The sequence below is a fragment of the Triturus cristatus genome, chromosome 5_1 (genome assembly GCF_964204655.1).
Source record: "Triturus cristatus chromosome 5_1, aTriCri1.1, whole genome shotgun sequence".
NCBI lineage: Eukaryota > Metazoa > Chordata > Amphibia > Caudata > Salamandridae > Triturus > Triturus cristatus.
The window spans coordinates 697,025,288-697,045,999 of record NC_140587.1 but is presented as its reverse complement, the minus strand read 5'-3'; the positions used below and the strand labels follow the sequence as shown (position 1 = coordinate 697,045,999).

Here is a 20,712-nt window from a genome sequence, read left to right as displayed (position 1 = left end):
ACCATTCTTGTCAGGATCCAACCGCGTAGTGCCTACCTAACTTTTAACAGACTACGTTTCCCAGAAGGCATGCCCTGGAGGGGGGATTTAGGCGTTAGCGGCGCACAGGAAGTGGCGCGTAATCTGTTCCGTTCGGGAGTCTCTCGTGGCTGTGGAGAGCGAAGGACCAGGAAGACTTAGTGGAGCTCTTGTGTGTTACCGACCCATTCGGGGATCCGTTGGTTCGGCCATTCGACGACCGTGAGTACTTTGGAGATATGAAAGGAGCGGGATACGGCGGTGATTTGAACCGCGCATCACCGTTCCCTGTTAGCTGAGTTTTTCCCAATCATTGGAGACTGCTTAAGCCCACGGAAGTTTTGGACACGCGCTACACCATCCTGGTGTTCTACAAAATTTCCTATTCAAGTGAGAGGCGGCGGAATACGGCGGCGGTCTCAACCGCGTATTACCGAGCGCGCTCTCGCTTCTGTACATTGTACTATCTTGCCTGCGTTGCCTTGAAATTGTGCACGTGAGAGGCGGCGGAATACGGCGGTGGTCGCAACCGCGTATTACCGAGCGTGCTCTCACTTAAAGTTACTTTGTATTATATTGCTTGAGCTGCACAGGAATCATCGTCCAAAAGGGAGGCGGCGGAATACGGCGGTGGTCACAACCGCGTATTACAAAGCGCGCTCTCATATATCCTTTGTGTTTCCTTACCTGTGCTACGGCGGAGGCCACAACTGCGTATTACAGTGGTAGATTTGGATTACCACTCTTTCTATACATTTTGCACCGCTTATGAGTTGCCGACTTGCCTGGGAGGACAAGTTATACAAACTTGAGGAACCTGGAGTGTTGACAGAGGCGGCAGTACTTCCTTACTTAGTGCCAGTGCTGAGGTGACGTTTAACCCAGCATGGCTTAAGACTGTGGGCACTTCTAAACCAGTCATTTGATCAAAGGTCATCTTATGGGATTGCGATCACGCTGTTGTGGGTATGTTGTATGAATGAATGCATTGCTAAACATGGAGGGGGTACAGGGATAGAGGTAACGCTTGTGAATCTTTGTCATTTCAGGTAAATGCTTGCAAGGCATGCTGAGGCCCATGTATCCGGCCATCTGCTGTTATCTTCAAGGTAGATCCATAGTGCAGCCTTAGCAAGAGGGGTATGTGAGTAGACAGACTTCTTGTGTTAAAACTTGTTCTCTTGTCATTTCAGGTTCTATTCCCATGCTGTCCCTCCCCTTTCCTTTCCCTCACCTGATAGTTTGAAAGCCCTGTAGACATTACTATACCAGGGACTTGGTAATATCAGGAGGTGGACCCTTTATTCTGCAACGACTGAACCCTGCGGAGCAGGGCATGACAATTCTATCCAGGGGTTACAAGGCCTGAGTCAAGTAAGTAAAAGCACCATTGCACATAACCAGCTTTTTACAACTGTCTTTAAATTGTTTTTAACTTTAATTTGCTGCTTTGCATACTTTTACTGACCGCAAGATTGCTTTGATGGTCCGACCTTTGAGTGAGCGGCGGCCATTTTGAGGGGCTGACATTCTACTCTTCAGCCTCCTGATCACTATTTAGGTCACAGATTGCACCTTGTGCTAGGACCCCTGCCCCTTGCGATGTTAAATAAATACTCGAGTAAGCAGGAAGGAAGGTTATGATATGGTCAATCTCAGAAATGGAGATGAATGTTTTGCTTGTAAGAATTGTCGCCATAGCGCAAGGTTGTCTCATGCAAAGACCTTAACATATTATGAGAATGTTATGATTCAACAACTAGTTCTCTCAGTTGTTTATTTTTTAATTAAAAATGCTCCCTCATAAAATATAAATATGACGTTTTGGAGATCTTAGAAACGCATTGCCCTCAGCTCTGGCAGATGAAGCACTGGACTCTGACTTTGCCGCAGCACTAAAAGGCAGCTATAGTGCCTGTAGGCTTGAACGAATTAGCTGACGTGGAGGCGTCATTGCAATTATTCATTGTAAGGCGCTCGAAGTGAGTTGTGAACCTTTAAAGCTAGAAAACGCTGAGGCTCTCTCTTTTAAGTGTACAATAAATTATCAAGAGATATTTTATGGTATGCTAATTTATAAACCTCCTGATAAAAAAGCCACATTTTTAGATGCTTTGAGCAGTTTTGTGGAGTCTAGCATCCATTATTCAAATTATACGGTATTAGGGGATTTCAATTTTCATTTAGAAGACTCCGAGAATAAAGATGCAATGTTGCTAAAGGATATTTTTAGCTGTTTTGATACGAATCAGATGGTAAAGCATGTCACACACAAGGCAGGCCATACTCTGAATGGAGTATTTTCTAATCATCCACATCTCGTAGTCGACGCAGTAATGTCGATAATTTGGTCAGATCATGCTGCAGTCCATTTCAAACTTGAGCTCGTAATTGCCAAGCCCAATATCAAGAATCCTGGAACAACCAAAAAGGGTCGGGCTCAGAATAAGATGAGTAACAAAGATCTGGAGGAAACCCTTAAAACGTCACTACCGGCACTCACAAATAATTCTAATGCCACATAATGCAGCTTTGTACACTATGTGGCTGGACAACGCAACCTTAGACCCGGTCCCAGAGAAAAAGGTAAACGTTTTTAGAAATAATCAAACTGCTCCTTTATTTAAGAGAACTAAAACAAAAATGCTTGTGATAAGAAATAAAGTGGCGACATAGTTACAGTGAGATTGAAAAGTTTAAATAGAAAGGTTTGATTCAGGTGTACAAAAAATGTATTGTAAAGGCTAAAACTGAATATTACACTGATAAAATCAATCTTGCCGCCAACTGCTCAAAATAACTGTTTAAAACCATCAAGCCGCTGGTGTGTCCTAATCCCCAGTGTGAGTCTCCTTGTGGTTAGTTTTTCTCTGATAAATTAGCTACCTTCTTTAAAGAAAAAGTAGAAGCAGTCTACTGAGAATATGATTAGATCATATTTTCCCCTATGCCTAATCCCAGCACTGACATTTCTGCTCAGATACTGGATAATAGTGGACTAAGCAGTTTTCCCATTCTATTAGTCAATCTAGTGACAGTTCTAATAAGGCACATTAATTCCAGAGTTCCCTCCGATCCATGCCCGCCTAAGGTGACTCGAGATATGGTGGATGCAATAGCCCCGGTCCTGACGAACCTGCTTAATATCATCATTAAGGGGGGGGGGGGATATTTCCCTATGGATTGGAAAAAAGTCTGTTCTATCACTCCTAAAGATACCATCTCTTGACCCAACAACCAAAAATAATTATCGGCCCATAGCACGCCTACCTTTTTCATCTAAGGTGATTGAACAACACCTTAACAAAATTATATCAGGTTTTCTGGAAAACAACAAACTTCTGAATGAGACACAATTTAGTTTCTGGTCTGGCCACAGTACAGAGACCATCTTAATAGCAGTCTCGGAGGAGATCAGGCTGACTACGGACATGAGTGGGATGGCTGCGGTGATACTGTTGGACCTATCCGCAGTCTTCAATACAGTCAGCCATGAAATCCTACTGGAAAGGCTATCAGAAATTAGGGAATCTGGGGTATCTTTAGACCTACTCTTCTCATTTCTAACTGGTCGAGAACAAAGGGTGATCTTTGGGGAGTTTAGTTATAAATCCTTTATCTTGCCTTGCAGGGTCCCCCTGGGATCTTCTCTTAGTCCTATGCTATTTAAGGTTTATGTGGCCCCCATTAGCCAAACATATCCATTGTTTTGGCTTTGCCACAATGGCATTTGCTGACAATACACAGATTGTGGCATCAATCGCCAACAACACCAATGAGATTGCAGACCTTTTTACCGCCCGTAGGAAAGCCTTTGTCAGCGGGATGAGCAGGAATTGTCGAAAGCTCAATTTGCAAAAAAAACAGAGGTTCTCTTAGTTGGTAAAAATTAATCATTTTGGTATTAATCCTGGTGGCCTTAATCATTGGGTCCCCTTCCAGCATCTTAGGACGGTATTACCTTTTATTTACACATGCTGAACCCAAGTATTTAAAAATGTGCGTATATGTGATAAGAAAGAAAAAGGCGGCTCTGTGAAGTTAAATATTTGTCCAAGATCATACAATTTGGACAAGCTGGGAAGACAGCATCATTCCGGTTATCTGGTTTCACATTTTGAAATTCTGCCCCCAGATGAGTATCTCTCTTTCACTCGCTCTCCTTTAAAACCACGGTCAATGTTTTTTTATTTCGTTCTCAGACTCAAGGGCCCTGAGTTCAGGGGCCCTGGACTCGGGCCCTCAGACCCAATTAACATTTCAAGAATCCATTGATTGGAGGAGGAGGGGCTGCCCTACCCCAAAGACCCCCCTTGAAGGTATGACCCTGGTCACACCCATGCTCAATGCTAAAGACCCACTGCATTAAAAATATTTTTAACATGGCTTCCTGAAACGCAGCTATTTATTTGGAATCCGTTTGTGAAGAAATTGCTATCAGAACTATCCTGGGAACAGTCTTTGATATCCAGTTCAAGCATCGTCAGAAAACTGGCTCAATCAGCAGCACAGTGCTATTCAATTAGTCAAGAAAGGGGGAAATTACCTACCAACAAAAAGTCCTGCAAGCGGGGATAGGTATGGATGACAGAAAGGGCATGGAGACCCTGTCACACAAAGTAATTTAGTCAAAAACAGTTACGTCTTGAAGGATCCACAACTGAGTGGCTCTGGCACCCCTTAAAATACAACGCAGTTATCAAAGCTGTTGGGTAAAACAAACTCCCAGTGTTAGCTCAGTAGATATGGAATCAGAAAGAAGAAGTACCCATAAGATGGTTTTAAAGGCCAGGTTAATAACGGCGTGTAAGAGGCTGGTTTAGTATATGTTGCACAATTATGTAAGTGAAGCACCTTGCACTAATCCAGACTACCCTTATGGTGATTTTAGTGTTCTAAGACAACCATTGAAAGCTCTATAAGTGGTAGCTGTGGTGAGAAGTCTTCAGGCTTAGTGCAGAAGGAGTGTTATGCAGTTGTTTTACCAGAACTATTCATGTAGTGTAGGTTAAACGAGAAAGAACCACACAGTGTAGTTATAAAAATAGTTCCATTTATTATACACACTCACTAACACATTGGTCTATCTCCTACCCGGAGATAACAACACAATAAACACAGTATTTTAAATTTAAAACAGGGAAGTAAGCACAAATAGACAGTGGTCTCCAGGGGGAGACAAAACCATATACTAAAGAAGTGGAATGCGAACTGCGACCGAAGTCGAGACTTGACCCAGAAGACTCAGAAGAGCTGGGGACCCAAGGAACCACCCAAGGTAAGTACCCAGGAACCCCAGAGAGGCTGCGTGCAGAGTGGAAACACAGATGCGTACTCAATGCAAGTCAACGGGGAAGTCACAGTTGTAGTCTTTAAGAAGGACCCTTCCCACTGGACCCTGAAGAAACTGCGTGGAAGATGAAAGGCTGGAGAGTCACCCCACCCGTGGATACCCCAGGAACCAGGATACCTACACCAGGGAAGCCAGGTGCATAGGTGCGAAGTGACGTCGGAAACCACAATGGAGGACTTCAGTGATGATGCCGCTGGCGAAGAAGGTGAAAGAGTAAGGTGGAACCAAAGGATGGATTCTTGAAGAGAAGTACCTGCAAGCAGAGGGCACAGAGTCTATGCCACTCGGGAGTGACCAGGAGGTACAGAAGATGCAGGAGAGTTGACGGTGACCTTGACACTATAGCTAAGAGGACCAGGCGACACTGTGGAAGACCAGGAGCTGTTCACGAGCTGTCCCATGTCGAAAGTCGGAAACCAGGGGGTCGGTATCTGGTGGGAGCACCAACAAGCCTTGGCAGCAGCAACAGACATGGTAAACGAAGAAGGTGCAGTGTTGGGACCAGCAAGGTCCAGAGGACTCACCAAATGCAGGAGAGTCAGAGCAGGTCCCGAACATGCAGGGGAACTCACTGAAGCCAAAGAAGAGCCTTAAGACGACCCGCAGGCCGAAGGCACTGGAGACGCCAGAGTACCTCGAGCAGCTCACCAAGGATGAAGGCACACAGTGCAGAGGATGCAGTGAGGACAAAGATCTTGGTAGCAAGAGATGCTGGAGCTTCTTGTAGCCCAAAGATCTCTCGAGGACACAGTCAACAAGCCTTGGCATTGGCAAGTCGACACAGTGCACAGGGGTGCTGTTCCAGCGGTTTTGATGAGGGATACTGGCTTCAAATTTGCTGTGAAGACAGTGCAGGCTTCAAGAGAGTTGCAGAACCACCACCTGTGTTGCTGAGCCTTTCGGAGTCTGTGAGACCTCAGGAGCAGCAGAGCTGTCAGCTTCGTTGCAGTGCCTGCAGATGCAGGAGAGTGACTCCTTAACTCCAAGGGAGAGTACTTCAGGTGTCTTTGATGCCCACAGGCCTGAAGAAGAACCTGGATGAAGCACAGGCACAGATGACGCAGAAGACTGGCAGGAGAACGAGAACAATAGCAGCAGGAGTCTTCGTTGACGCAGTCTCAGTTCCAGGTGAAGTCCAATGACTGGTTACTGAAGGTTATATTATGGGAATTGGTGTTTTGGGTACTGTATTTAGAAATACTATAAGTAACATGCACCATTATTGATAGAATCTTATGTTTTACTCTGTTGCTACTTAGGTCAACATTGACAAATATACAGTTTTAAAGGAATATGCCACATAATACCAGCTTTATCCAGGATCTACCATAAAAAACATACAGGTATGCCCTTTGAGACAAGGCTATGTGAATGCGTTTAAGCATACCATATGTATAGCCAGAGAGATATGTTTAGATATTACATGTTCTGAAGTGATTCTAATATATATTATTTAGAACATTTACCGCAGTGTCTTGTTGGAGCTTTCTCTTCACGTGAGAGGCAATTTATGTACATTTATTTTCTTGTTATTTATAGCTTGACGCACATCAACATATCGGCAAACAACCTTGAAACTACAAGAGCACACGTTATATGCTCTACTTGCCTTAAGCGATGGTAAGCACTACACATCTCAGCGTTCTCGTTAGTGTCTTTACATTTGATGGACCATCGGACATAACTCCTATTTCTGTTTACAGTTAGACGTGCTTCGACTGATTCATTTGCATAATAGAGACTTTAGGAATCACCGTCACACGTTTGTTGCTTGATTTTTTGGTAAGTGACACCTTGTCTTTTAGTGTGAACTCGCTAACACTACCGTGATTTACGTCAATTAACAAGCAAACCATGATTATCCACAGGTATTAGGTACACAACGAAGCAAGCACAGTTCAACACTACAGGTACGAGCACCATCCGGTCTACAGACTTCGAGTTGCACCTCCTTCCTTTTGATATATCATTTATATAAGGTCTCTTTTATTAGTAGCACCTAATTTTGTCTCTCACATCGAGATACGGCATTGGATATTTGTTATGCATGTTAACCCCACTACATTCTGCTGGATTTGTTGTTTCCACATACACACCTAAGTGATTAGTTCCTTTCAATTCTTTTTTATTACAAATTCATCATTCATTTGGGCTCTCAGATAAAAAGGCTCTTCTTTACAGCACACATTTCACTCGGGGGCTCACAGCAGCTTATCCAGATTAGATTAGATTTTGATCCCCAGCCTCCAAATCTCACTCATTCATGAAATTGGGCACCTAGCAAGGGGCATTTCTGATCATTCACCACTATGGGTTCATATACTCCTTGTTCAGACTAGGGTGGGTAGGGTCGTCTCAATTAATCCATGGCATCTTCGCAATCCCAAAATCCGTCAAGAACTCACTAAGACAATAGACACTTATTTAGCTGAAAACTTGGGTACGGTAGACTCCTCCCAGACACTTTGGGAAGCATTCAAAACAGTGATTAGGGGAGAAGCTTCGTCTTTGATATACGGACAAAAGAAAGAACGACAAAAGGAAATAACAAATGTAGAAGACGAGATCTATCACTTAGAGAAGGGGATGGAAACTACGATCACACCGGACTCAAAACACCTATTACGACAAACAGGAAGAATACAAGGCGCTACTGACAGAAAGATCTAGAACGTTCGGTAGAGAGAAACTCGGTAGGATTTATGACCTCGGGGATAAAGCCGGGAAATTAATAGCCTGGCTTGATAAACGCGAATGGGCAACCAGATTGGTCCCAGTCTTACAAGACGTTAATAATGTTAGCTTGACTGACCCCCAAGAGATAGCAAACTGCTTGGCCAGACATTTTGACTTAGTATACACCGCTGTGGCATCTTGCACCAAGGACGAATCTACTCAATTGTTACGGGACATCAAACTCCCCACTCTTTCCTTAGCGGATCAGCGCCTATTAGAAAGTCCTCTGACGGCAGATGAGATAGCGCAAGCGATCAGATCACTACAACCGGGAAAAGCTCTTGGCCCAAACGGCATCCCAATCGAATTATATAAGCATAGCCCCGATAAACTGTCTCCTTATCTTAAAAGCACGTTTGAGGAAAGTCGAGAAATAGGTGAGCTGCCAATTGACCAACGTATAGCCACCATAGTAACCATACACAAGGAAGGCAAGCCCAAAACAGAAGACTGCTCTTCGTACAGGCCGATCTCCATCCTCAATGCTGAACCAAAAATCCTTCCCAAAGTCCTAGCCAACCGTATAATTAACAATTTCGGAACAGGTACACCCAGACCAATCTGGTTTTATACCGCTCAGGAACACAGCAATAAACCTACGTCGTAGGCTGTCCTTGTTTCCCTAGATGCCACCATGGCATTCTACACTATTGAATGGCCTTACCTCATAGCGGTCCTCCGAAACTGGGTTTCGGCCAGGAATTTATCCGATGGGTTTGTCTCCTATATTCGAAGACAATGGCGCAAGTCGTGGTGAATAACAAAAAGTCGGACACCTTTGTCTTGAGCCAAGGATGCCCTCTCTCTCCCCTCCTCTTTGCTCTGGCCTGGAACCTTTGGCTGCATGGATCCACCAAGACCCAGTTATTCGTGGTATGCGGTGGTCACCTGAATGGGAAGACCGCATTACGCTCTATGCGGACGATATTTTACTTTACTTAATGGAGCCCAAAAAGTCTTTAATTGCAGTTCTGGACATATTAGCCGTGTTCGGTAGATATTCTGGCTTTAGGATTAACTGGGACAAATTCCACCTTTATGTCCTTCGGGGAGGCCCCCCCGCCTTGCCCCGCAACTGCCCCATTCAGATCAGCGTCACGGGGTTCAAGTACTTGGGGATATTTCTCTCCCTAGACCCTACACTTCGATATGAAAAAAATCTCCTCCCTCTGTTGCTCCACTTAAAGCGAGACATTGCCAGCTGGAAGTCCCTTCCCCTCTCTCTCTTAGGCAAAGCGGCTCTTTTTAAAATGATGTCCCTACCTCGGTTTCTTTATATTTTGCAGAATTCACTTGATCCAGTCCCCCCTAAATATTTCAAACAAATTGAATACCTTCAGAGAGACCTGCTATGGAACGGATCGCCATGTATATCCTTGGGTAAACTCACGTTAAAATGGTACGATGGTGGCATCAGTCTACCTGACATAAAAAAGTATTACTGGGCTGCGCACCTAGCAGCTATCAACCATAGCACATATGGAGACCTTAACAACCCAGGCTACAGGATGGATAAGTGGCTCCTCCCCAGAGGAAACTATAACAGATCTCTTTATTCAACACCAAACCGATCCAGACTCACAGGGCCCACTGGGCACTCCGTCAGGGTATGGCATGCCGCAAATAAATCCCTTGGATGGGAACGTAAATTGACATTAGCTACCCCCTTATGGGACTCTACACAACTTGGTAATCTGTGGTCCTCTAAAGGGTTTAACAAATGGGACATGATTGGCATATCACAAATCAAGGACATGTGGAAGAAAGGAGTAAAACCTTTTGTCATTGTCTAGACTCAACACGAACTTGCTGACTCGGAGCTCTTTCGATACAATCAGGTTAGCCATGCACTACGTTCCCTAATCCCAAGGGGCACGTCCCTTCCCGATTCATCCCCGTTAGAGGACAGAATACTGGATGGCCATGTCCCTGATAAGACCATTTCACTAATTTACAATAAATTAATAAATCACATGGGCGATCCTCTCTCAGCTTTGAGGCAGAAGTAGGTGGCAGATGGGATAGAAATGGATGATGAGGATTGGCAGGAGGCGACTTCCTCGCCTCGAGTGGTGGCCATTTCGGCTCGACTACGGCTAGTCCAGCTTAAAATCCTACACAGAGTATATATGACTGGCCCCCGGTTGGTACTGATGGGGAGAGCCGAAACAGGAGTGTCGCAGAAAATGTGGCCTCACCGGCACATTTATGCACACTATGTGGGAATGCACACTAATCCAAAAGTATTGGATGGAGGTACACAAAATGATGAGTACTGTCCTCACTGTTACTATTTACACTGAAGCACGCAGATGCCTGCTAAACATATGGGAGCCGACTGATCTTAACACCGACCAAACACAATGGGCCATTTTGGGCTTCATGATGGCAAAAAGAAACATTGCTCAGGCCTGGGGAGCAGCAGCCCCTCCTACTCTGGAAACTTGGGATATTAATATGGACTGGTGTATGTTCAGAGAAAAGACAGTGTTTACGGCCCGAGGCTGCCCCAGAAAATGGGCCCACATCTGGTCTCAGTGGAACTCCTTTCATGGAGATATTTGCGTTCCCCCACAGAGTTTTGAACTTGAAGATTTGCTTCCTCCTTGAAATGTCTTCACTGTATGTAATTTGCTGCAGCATTGCTTTGACTGTCATGCATGTATCTGTACTGTATTGATTTAAAATGATGATATGCCGATGTCCGTTTAATAAAAAGTTAATATAAAAAAAAAAAAGTGTCTTCTTATTTTGTTCAACACTATAAAGATGTGGCACTTTTTCCGCTGTTTGCTAATGGGTCTCTCTTCTACTAATGCAGACATATATTACGTAACATGATTGTAAATAGCATTTTTTGTTTACAGATTTCTCCCCTGAAGAAGAGACCTAGGAGTCCCGAAATGCATTGGGCTTTTGGGGAAATTTTTCCAGTATACATTTGTGTTAATTAGAACATTAACAAATGGAAATGTATTCATTTGATATTCATATTATGGAAATATGCATTGTAAAAAATATTCAAATGTAAAATGTTTCATGAATTAATGAAGAACAATAATCCTTAAATAAGTGATATTTGGTTATTTGTTTTCTTAGAGGGAATGCTAGCAAAAAATGTTTGATTGATTATAATATATAGAATAGTTGGTTCTACAATAGGCACAGTGCGCACTGCATTCAGGACTTCATCCTGTTAGGATACCTGGGTAGCTTAGTACCATATACTAGGGACTTAGAAGGGTACACCAGTAGCCAATTGGGAAGTTACCATAGTACTTACCATAGTCAAATTTAGGAAGGGAGCACAGTGACTGGGTTCTGATTAACAGGATCCCAGTCCAACTAGTCGGAAAAACACAATAACACCAGCCCAAAGTGGGTGTAACCATGAAAGAAGATTCTACATTCATACACTGAGCTTCCCTGTTCCCTTTTTCAAGGAGCCTGTTATGACTGAAATATGGCAACCCAGGCTTGGCTGGCATGCTCCCATATTTACCCCTATGCTGCTGCTTTGCCCTGTTTGGCTGCTGAGTGCAACTCAAGAGCCTGAAGTTCAGCAGATGACTGGATAATGTTTCCAGTCAGTAGGTTTCACCCACTTACCCTGTTATCTTTCTTTTCATCAACTATTTGAGGCTATCTGTGCATATTAGTCAGAAATTTGGTTTGAATATTACATTCTTTAACATTACTGTAGTTTGGGTTGCTACATTCCTGGACTGCCCAAACATTTCGTAAGAACAAGTGTTTTGCCTGTGCCAATAATATTAAAGGCTGAAACAGGATACGTTTAAGAAATATCTGGTTTTATTTCCAATGTCATCCATATCTGGGTCTGAGCCCTTCTGGAGAAATACTATGACCGCTTCCAAATACTAGACAGCTTCCAAATATTAATCTCAGCTGTAGCGCTTATTGTGAAAAAGAACCTCAAGTCCCACTGATACACTTGGAAGACCCATAAAGGACAGTGTGAGGAGAAAAGTTTTTCCATGGTGGGATTTAAGAATTCCCAATTCAATAATAGGCAGAGGATATAATGCTTATAAAGAACTGCAATTAAGCCATTGAAAACACTGGCACGCTGCAGACATATTAGTAAAATTATCTAACCTGACACACTGTTGCTCACGCAAAGTTTTCAATACTGACCTTTTTAACACAGTCCACATAGTTGTTGTATTTTAGAGTTCCTTTCGCAAACTCATCAGATTTCATAGGAAAATTAAAAGCCACAAGCTGGTCGAGAGACTCTTTCAATTCATTCTGTTTGCTTCCAGTAAGGTTGGTGAAAAATGGCAGTATGATCACTGCTTGGCTCTAAAGAGGGGAGGAAACATTGGAAATCAATGTGCATCTTAAGAAAATAATAAAAACACATAATGACATACTTTAACTCTTCACCCTATGTGGTCTGCTGAGACAAACACACAAAGAGTACTGTTTAAAACATTTGTGAGTGCAACCACAGATCATCCAAAGGAGCATCAATACATTTTAAGTAGTAATTACTCTGACCATCTTTCAGCAAAATAATACTTTTCATGGGTACCTTTTCAACTTAGTAACCAAAAAAGAATTGTAGTGCTTTGCAAAACCTCTTAATAAATAAACAAATCAATCAGTTAAAGATTCGAAACCTCTGTAAATCTTCTAACATTGATGGGTCTCAGTGATACTCACAGGTCTCTACATACAAGATATGATCATAGTTAAGGTGGTAGTGTTTTTCAGCCCGGTAATGGTCTGTTGCTCAAAGCATTATCGAACAAGTTACTTACCTTCGGTAACGATATATCTGTAAGAAACATTAGTTAGTTAGATTCCTTACCTTAGAATATCCCCAGGCGTCATGCTGGATCCGGAAAGATTTTTAGTCAGCAATACCCTTGCGCGTCGCTAGGTGTCGTCTGCGGCTCCGCGTCCGTCGTCGTGATCGCCGGGATGACGTCGGAGTACTTAGACGCCACCCTCGCGCGCTGACGTCAGTTCTTGTACATAGCTTTCCGCGCCAGGAACGCAGAGCCATGCAAGAAACCAACACTGGTGCCATGAATCTAGGGCCCTGAAAGGGATGACCTTAACCCTAGATATCAGTTCGCAGAACGGGGAGGATGGGTGGGGCGGTAAGGAATCTAACTAACTAATGTTTCTTACAGATATATCGTTACCGAAGGTAAGTAACTTGTTCATCTGAAAGAAACACGTTAGTTAGATTCCTTACCTTAGAATAGATACCCCAGCAATACCAACCCCGGTGGTGGGTCTGCGAACCAAGATCATACCAGGAAGTCCTGGAGAACGGAACGACCAAAGACGCAGTCTCTCCGGACTTGGCTGTCCAGGCAGTAATGCTTGGCAAACGTGAGCAGCGAGGCCCACGTTGCTGCCTGACAAATGTCCTGCAGAGGGACTCCCCGGTCCCAGGGCAGTAGTAGCCGCTGTGGCCCGAGTGGAATGGGCCCGCAGCCCCACAGGAGGTTACTTCTTAGCCAAGGAATAACAGGCTTTAATGAACAAGACGACTCACCGAGAGATGGTCCACTTGTGCACTGCCCGCCCCTTCTTAGCACCCACGTAGCCAACGAAGAGTTTTTTTTTTGTTTTTTTTTTTTAAACAGAGTTTATTGGCATTTGTGTTATATGCATTTACAGCATTACAATGACAGGATTTGCACATATCAGACCTGCATATCTTTAGATCAACAACCTTAACACTCCCTCCCCTCTCCCCTGCCTCCCTGGGTCCGTGCATACCTCCCATTGTCACGTTCGGCTCTTGTCTATGTTGCTTCACACCTCATACACATTGCTCATGTCGTACTGTTGTGTACTGGCCTGTCCGTGTCTCGGGCTCACCCACTACCTTGTGTGCTGTCAGTAGTGGCAGGACAGTCTACATCTAAGGCTCGCCCCGCTTTCAGCATAACATCCCAGTCCATTGCTATAGGAGTCCTCCTTAGCCCTCTCACTTCCTCTCGTCTCAGCGCTACGCTCTCTGCACTACCCCATCTCACCATCTCAGTATGCCACGCATAGATTGTAGGTGGCATTTTGGATTTCCAACTTTTGGTGATTGCCCGCACTGCCAATAAAAGTGCTAGGTTCGCAAGCCTATTCTGTACTTTATATTTCGAAGACCCCGCTCTGAGTCCTAAAATACAACACTCAATTGTGGCCGGCACTTCCCTATGGGTAATCTCCGCCGTGTGGCGTCTAACCGAGTCCCAGTACCCTCCCAGTCTGTGACAGGACCATATCATATGTATAAGGTCCGCTCCCTCTAGGCGACATCTAGGGCAACTATGCTCTGTAGCTGGGTACATCTTATCTAGTCTATGCCGTGTTAGATATGCCCTATGCAAGATCATGGTTTGGTTGTACTTAAATCTTGCATTTCTCGATACCTTCTTCGGGTGTTCCACCACCTTCTTCCACTCTCTATCCTCTAATGCTCTGCCCATGTCGCCTTCCCATGCTGTGCGCAGCGGTAGCAGATCTATTTGTGTATGGGAACGCAGTCCCACATACAGCCATTTAACAAGGTGTCGGCCTCTCCCCATATAGTAGAGCATTTTAACCAAATCATTCATGGCTGCCAACGAAGAGTTAATCGTCCACCGAAACTGTTTGGTGCGGTCCAGATAGAAGGAGAGCGCACGTTTTGGGTCCAGACGGTGGAGCCTCTCTTCCTCTTTCGAGGGATGCGGAGGCGGAAAGAAGGTGGGCAATGTAACCGAATGGCCGATGTGAAAGGAAGTTACCACCTTAGGGAGAAATGAAGGACGAGTCCTGAGAACAACCTTGTCCGGATGGACAGAGAGGAAAGGGGGCTTAGAAGCGAGAGCCTGGATATCACTCACCCGTCTGGCAGAGGTAATGGCAACCAGGAAAGCAGTCTTAAGAGTCAGAAGACGAAGAGGACAATTATGAAGTGGCTCAAAAGGAGCGCACATCATATAGGTTAACACCAGTTTCAAGTCCCACTGAGTCATTACGAAAGGGACAGGAGGAAACATATGAGTAATGCCTTTAAAGAATCGAGCAACAACAGGGGACTTGAAAAGAGAAGGCTGATCAGGAAGTCGAAAGAAAGCAGAAAGATATCCCTTGAGGCTGCCCAGAGCAGAGCCCTGCTGGGCCAGAGAAAGAAGAAAGAGGAGAACTTCTGAAAGAGGGGAGGAAAGGGGATCCACAGCCTTTGCTGTGCACCATGCCACAAATTGGTTCCACCTAGTGGCGTATACCGTTTTAGTGGAGGGACGCCTGGCTGCCAGAATGACATCACAGACTTCAGGAGGCAAGTCAAATGGCATCAACTGCCGCCGCTCAATCTCCACACATGGAGGTGGAGGCTGGACAGGTTCGGGTGGAGGACCGTCCCCTGCTGCTGCGACATAAGGTCCTCCTGAAGAGGCAGTCGAATCAGGGGATCGATTGACAGACTGAGAAGCTCGGGATACCAGTATCTTCATGCCCAATCCGGATCCACAAGGATGACTTGGGCCCGGTCGCGCCTGATCTTCTTCAGCACTCTGGGCAGAAGTGGTATAGGCGGAAAGGCGTACAATAGACCGCAACTCCACTCGTTACGAAAAGCGTCGCCGAGCGAGTGCCGCCTTGGAAATTCCAACGCGCAGAACTGTTGACATTGCGCGTTCTCTTCGGTGGCGAATAGATCTAACCAAGGCTCTCCCCACTGCCGAAAGAGGCCTTGTGCCACGTCCGAGTTCAGACGCCATTTGTGATCCATCCTGCACCGGCGGCTTAGTTCATCCGCCCTGGCGTTCAGTGAACCTGCCAGGTGTTGAACCACCAGGGTGATGCCCTGATGTTCCAGCCATGTCCAGAGGTGCAGAGCCTCCTGACAAAGGGTCCACGACCCCACCCCGCCCTGTTTGTTGCAATACCACATGGTGGTGGTGTTGTCCGTGAACACCTGCACCACACTTCCCCGGACAGAGGGAAGGAATGCCTTCAGTGTAAGCCGGATCGCAAGCAGCTCTAACGGGTTGATATGGAGCCGGGACTCCGCCGGGGACCAGAGGCCTCTGATCTCCGCCTCTCCCATGTGGCCACCCCATCCCAGGAGGGACGCATCCGTCACCACTACGTGCTCCGGTTGGGGTAGGGAGAGGGATCTGCCACTGACCCAATCGCGGTCCGTGAGTCACCACTGCAACTGCATTACAGTGCCCTCCGAGATCAGGACGTGGTCGGACAGGTTGCCCCGATGTTGAGCCCACTGGAACTTCAGGTCCCACTGTAGAGCCCGCATCCGCCACCTGGCGTGATGTACCAGCAGGATGCAGGAGGCCTTCAGACCCAGTAGCCACAGCACCAATCTGACCGAAACCCAGGATAAAGGCTGAAAGATCGGAATCAGAGACTGAATATCACGAACCCGCTGTTCCGGAGGATAGACCCGAAACTGCGCCGAGTCCAGAACCGCTCTGATGAAAAGGAGCTTCTGGGAGGGACTCAGATGCGACTTCGGCACGTTGATGGAGAACCCCAGCAAATGCAGGAGGTCGGCCGTAGTCTGGAGGTGGGAGACGACTGCCTGGGGCGAGACCACCTTCAACAACCAGTGGTCGAGATCGGGGAAGACTAGAACCCCTAATCTGCACAGATGCGCAGATGCGCTGCGACCACGGCCATCACTTTCGTGAAGTGCTCGTGGCCTACCGTGAACAGCAGGTAACGCCGGCAGGACGGGGATGTGGAAATATGCGTCCTGCAAGTCCAACGCTAGCATCCAGTCTCCAGGGTCTAGGGCAGCCAGAACCTGAGCTAAAGTCAGCATCTTGAACTTCTCCTTCCGGAGGAAGGCGGTGACGCTCCTGAGGTCCAAGATAGGGCGTAGGCCCCCTTTGCCCTTCTTGGGAACCAGAAAGTAGTGGGAATAACAACCCCGACCTACTTCTGGGCCAGGAACGCGCTCGATGGCCCCCTTGGCCAAGAGGGCTGTAGCTTCCTCCTGCAGAAGTTGCAAATGATCCCCCGACATGCAGTGGTACTACGGTGGCATGCCTGGAGGGATCGCCTCGAAGGGGAGGGAGTAGCCCCTTCGGACGATTTGCAGCACCCACCTGTCCGACGTGATGGTACGCCAGTGGAGCAGGTGATGACAAACCCTGCCTCCCACTAGCGTGGAATGGGCCTGAAAGTCGGACTAGGAAGGCTTTGAGGCAGATGCTGCTGGGGCAGATGTGGGCTGACCGGCTCTCTGTCCCCCTGCTCCGCCTCGGCGGAATCCACGTCCGTTGAGGCTGGTTCTGCGGCCTGTTGCTAGACGGACATGTGCGGCGCCCCTTCTTTGGCCACGAAAGGGGCGAAAAGCGGAAGTTTGCGGGCGCGGGCCGAGAGGCCCAAGGACTTGGCCGTAGCCCTGGAGTCCTTAAAGCGCTCCAACGCACTATCCGCATTGTCGCCAAAAAGGCGACGGCCATCGAAGGGCATGTCCATGAGGGTGCTCTGGACATCCCCGGAGAAATTCGTGGATCTCAGCCAAGCGTGGCCACCGTCGTCGCAATCGCCCTACCTGGCGAGTCCGTGGTGTCAAGCCCACATCGAATCAAGTACCGTGCTGCATCCCGCCCCTCAGCAAGAGCCTGGGCGAGCTGTGTCCTGGCCTCCTCCGGACACTGGGGCAGCACGTCCGCCACCGTATCCCACAAGGAGTGGGTGTAACGGTCCAAAAGGCACGCGGTGTTGATAGACCGCAACCCCAAACTGAGGGAGGAAAACAGCTTCTTTCCGAACTGTTCCAACCTTTTGGATTCCCGATCCGGAGCAGTCTGGGACGTAGAGGCCGGGATAACCAGGCTCTCAGGGGTGGGGTGCACCGACAGAAAGCTGGGGTCGCCCGGTGCAGGGCGGTGGCGGCGGGCCACGTTCCGGTCCACAGGAGTGACTGTGGAGGGCTAGGACCAGGTGCCCATAAGAACGTCAGTCAGCGCTTCATTGAACTGCAGTAGAGGCTCCGAGGAGCTTACTGGCGGTTGAAGCACTTCAGTGAGGAGGTTAGTCCTCACGACCACTGCAGGGAGCTCCAGATGAAGGGCTTCGGCAGCCCTACGCAGCACCACAGAATAGGTTGCACCCTCCTCCGTAGCCACGGAGGGAGGAGAGATGAAGCCAGTGTCAGGGGAGGTGTCGAGACCACTGGCATCCCCCAGTCCTGATCAACCTGGCACTACTGTGCCAGAGGGTCCTGAGACCCCACCCAGTCGTCCCCGTCATCTGACTCCTGGTAGACAGGCTGAAAGGTCGGAGCCGGGCGATAGATGAATTGCTCATCCATCGGCGCCGGGCGGCGTCGCTCCAAAGCTGGACCCGGACCGGGGCTGAACCTGGAGACTACGTCGTCCTAAGACGACGCCGGGGGTGGCACCATAGGGGTCGGCGCCGGCAGAGGGGGTCGTAAGGTTGACCGGCATCGACCGGAATCCAGACCTGGATCCCACGGGGTCCTGCGGCGTCGGGACCGAAGTCGATGACGGCGCCGGGGCCGGAGCCGCCGGCTCGCTAGGCCTCTCAGTCGGACCTGCGGGGCCCGAAGGTGCGCCGGCAGGCCTCGACGGCGGAGCGAGACTCCTCATGGCCACGAGGAAGTCCCGGATCTCGCCCAGCGCCGCATTAGGCCCTGGGACCGGAGGGTATGGGGCCGGATGCGACTCCTGCGGCTCCGACGGAGCCGTGTGGGTGGTGCCACCCAAACCCTCAGCCGAGTCACGCGACCGGCAAGGGGAGTCAGAAGAGCGATGTCGCCTCTTCGACTTCTTTTTACTGTGCCTCGACTTACCGGAATGCGAGGACTTGGATCCCGACGAGCGGTGATGGCTGCGGCTCCGCGACCGGTCCCTCGACCTCCTCCTTGACCGGGACCTTCAGCAGCGCGGAGCCGACTGCCGGATCTCGAGGAGCTTGCGGGACCGCTCCCACCTAGCCTTCGAGGTCAAGGCCCAGCAGTCGAGGCACGACTCGGCATCATGGTCGGCCCCAAGGCAGTAGAGACACCGACGGTGGTGATCCATGACCGACATCAGTCGGTGACAGGCGTCGCATGGCTTGAAACCGGGCATCCCTACCGGCACCAGGAGTGGAGGTCGACTCAAAAGAGGAACCAAAAAAGTTCAAAATGTTTAGTCAAAAAGTGATTAAAGGGTATGCTCTTCCCTGATCTGCGCTTACTGGCGTGGAAAAAAGAAGAACTGACGTCAGCGCGCGAGGGCGGCGTCTAAGTACTCCGACGACGTCATCCCGGTGATCACGACGCCGGAGGTGGAGTCGCAGACAACGCCTAGCGACGCGCAAGGGTATTGCTGACGGAAAATCTTTCCGGATCCAGCCTGACGCCTGGGGATATCCTAAGGTAAGGAATCTAACTAACGTGTTTCTTTCAGATAAACACAAACAATAACGTTGCCAGAAAATAAAGGATTAGCATGAGGTTTTAAACAGTTTTCAAGGGACACAAGACTGAGGAAAAAGCTACAGATCATTCATATTGAATCAAGCGCCCATGTATAATCTTTGCCTTGCCCCATTTGTAACAGACACTCCTTTCACATAATAAAATGGACTTTACCATCAAGATGAATAAGCTACTTATTTTGGTAATAATGTTTCTGGTGCATTTACCTGAGAACCCCCCCACCCCTTCACTAGATCCAGACAAGCTGAATTTGCAGCTTGCATGATGCATTTATTACATGTCCATTCCGATATTTGTTCACAGTACTACCAAGGGCATTTCATTCATGGGCTTTTGAAAAATAAGTTTCTAGTTCAATGATTGGCAGCATTTGCCTATACATCCCCGAGTGCCAAATCAGTAACACATATACATGCAAATTCCCCACCATCAACAGATCACTTAATGAAAGCCAGGATGCAAACACTGTAAAGTTAAGCATTCCTGAGATCATTTGTGTATGCTTCATTATTTTGACTGCATTACTTAGCAGTCCTGTGCCTCTTCCGTAGCTTTCAAACGGATTTTAACAGCTGCTGTTTTATTTTTATTTTAGCTTAGATTGCTAAATTATTTTGTAATTGGCAATGAACAAATACTTACCTTCAGTAATGCCTTCCCTTGTAGAGACTATCTAGCAGCAGATTATTTTCTTTAGCATTATCCCCAGGTGTCAGACTAGGTCCGGAAATATTTCATGAGCAGTACCCTTGCATGCCAGTAGTTGGCACTGATCAGCTCCGTGAGCCCATATAGGCGCCACCCCAGCGCACGGACGTCAGTTTGGTTTGCTACTTTCTAAAACAGAAGCGTAGAGCCACGAAGAGTACTTACCACTGGTGTGAGAAGTTGGCCTGATATATGATGTCACTAATTCTAGTGTACACCTTGTATCAGTCCAAACAACCCTTATGGTGATTGGTTGTAAAGTCAACCTTATAGACCAGCTATCCTAGTGGTAGCATGGACAAGAGCAGTCTTAGGCTAAACTCTGTATGGCATGTGAAGCCAGCTGTTATACCATTTGTAATCCCTTGAATACCAAATGAAAGGACACCACAACAGATATATATAAAAATAGAATGTATTTATTCTAGTCAAACCCTCAGCACTCTTTATG

At 47.3% G+C, this 20,712-nt stretch overlaps 1 protein-coding gene and 1 long non-coding RNA gene across 4 annotated transcripts in view; one reads left to right on the top strand and one right to left on the bottom strand.

The window, feature by feature from the left end:
* The window catches only part of PRKDC (protein kinase, DNA-activated, catalytic subunit), a 2,754,228-nt gene that overhangs the window by 1,810,526 nt on the left and 922,990 nt on the right, over window positions 1-20,712 (bottom strand). For all 3 annotated transcript variants that reach the window (XM_085605657.1, XM_085605658.1, XM_085605659.1), the window contains one exon: window positions 12,266-12,433. In XM_085605657.1, coding sequence (XP_085461783.1) covers window positions 12,266-12,433 — 168 coding nt within the window. The remainder of the gene's footprint in view (window positions 1-12,265; window positions 12,434-20,712) is intronic.
* Window positions 794-11,024, top strand: LOC146831380 (uncharacterized). Its single transcript, XR_014961276.1, has 4 exons — window positions 794-984; window positions 1,068-1,127; window positions 1,212-1,392; window positions 10,975-11,024. It is a non-coding gene; the product is annotated as an uncharacterized LOC146831380 (long non-coding RNA).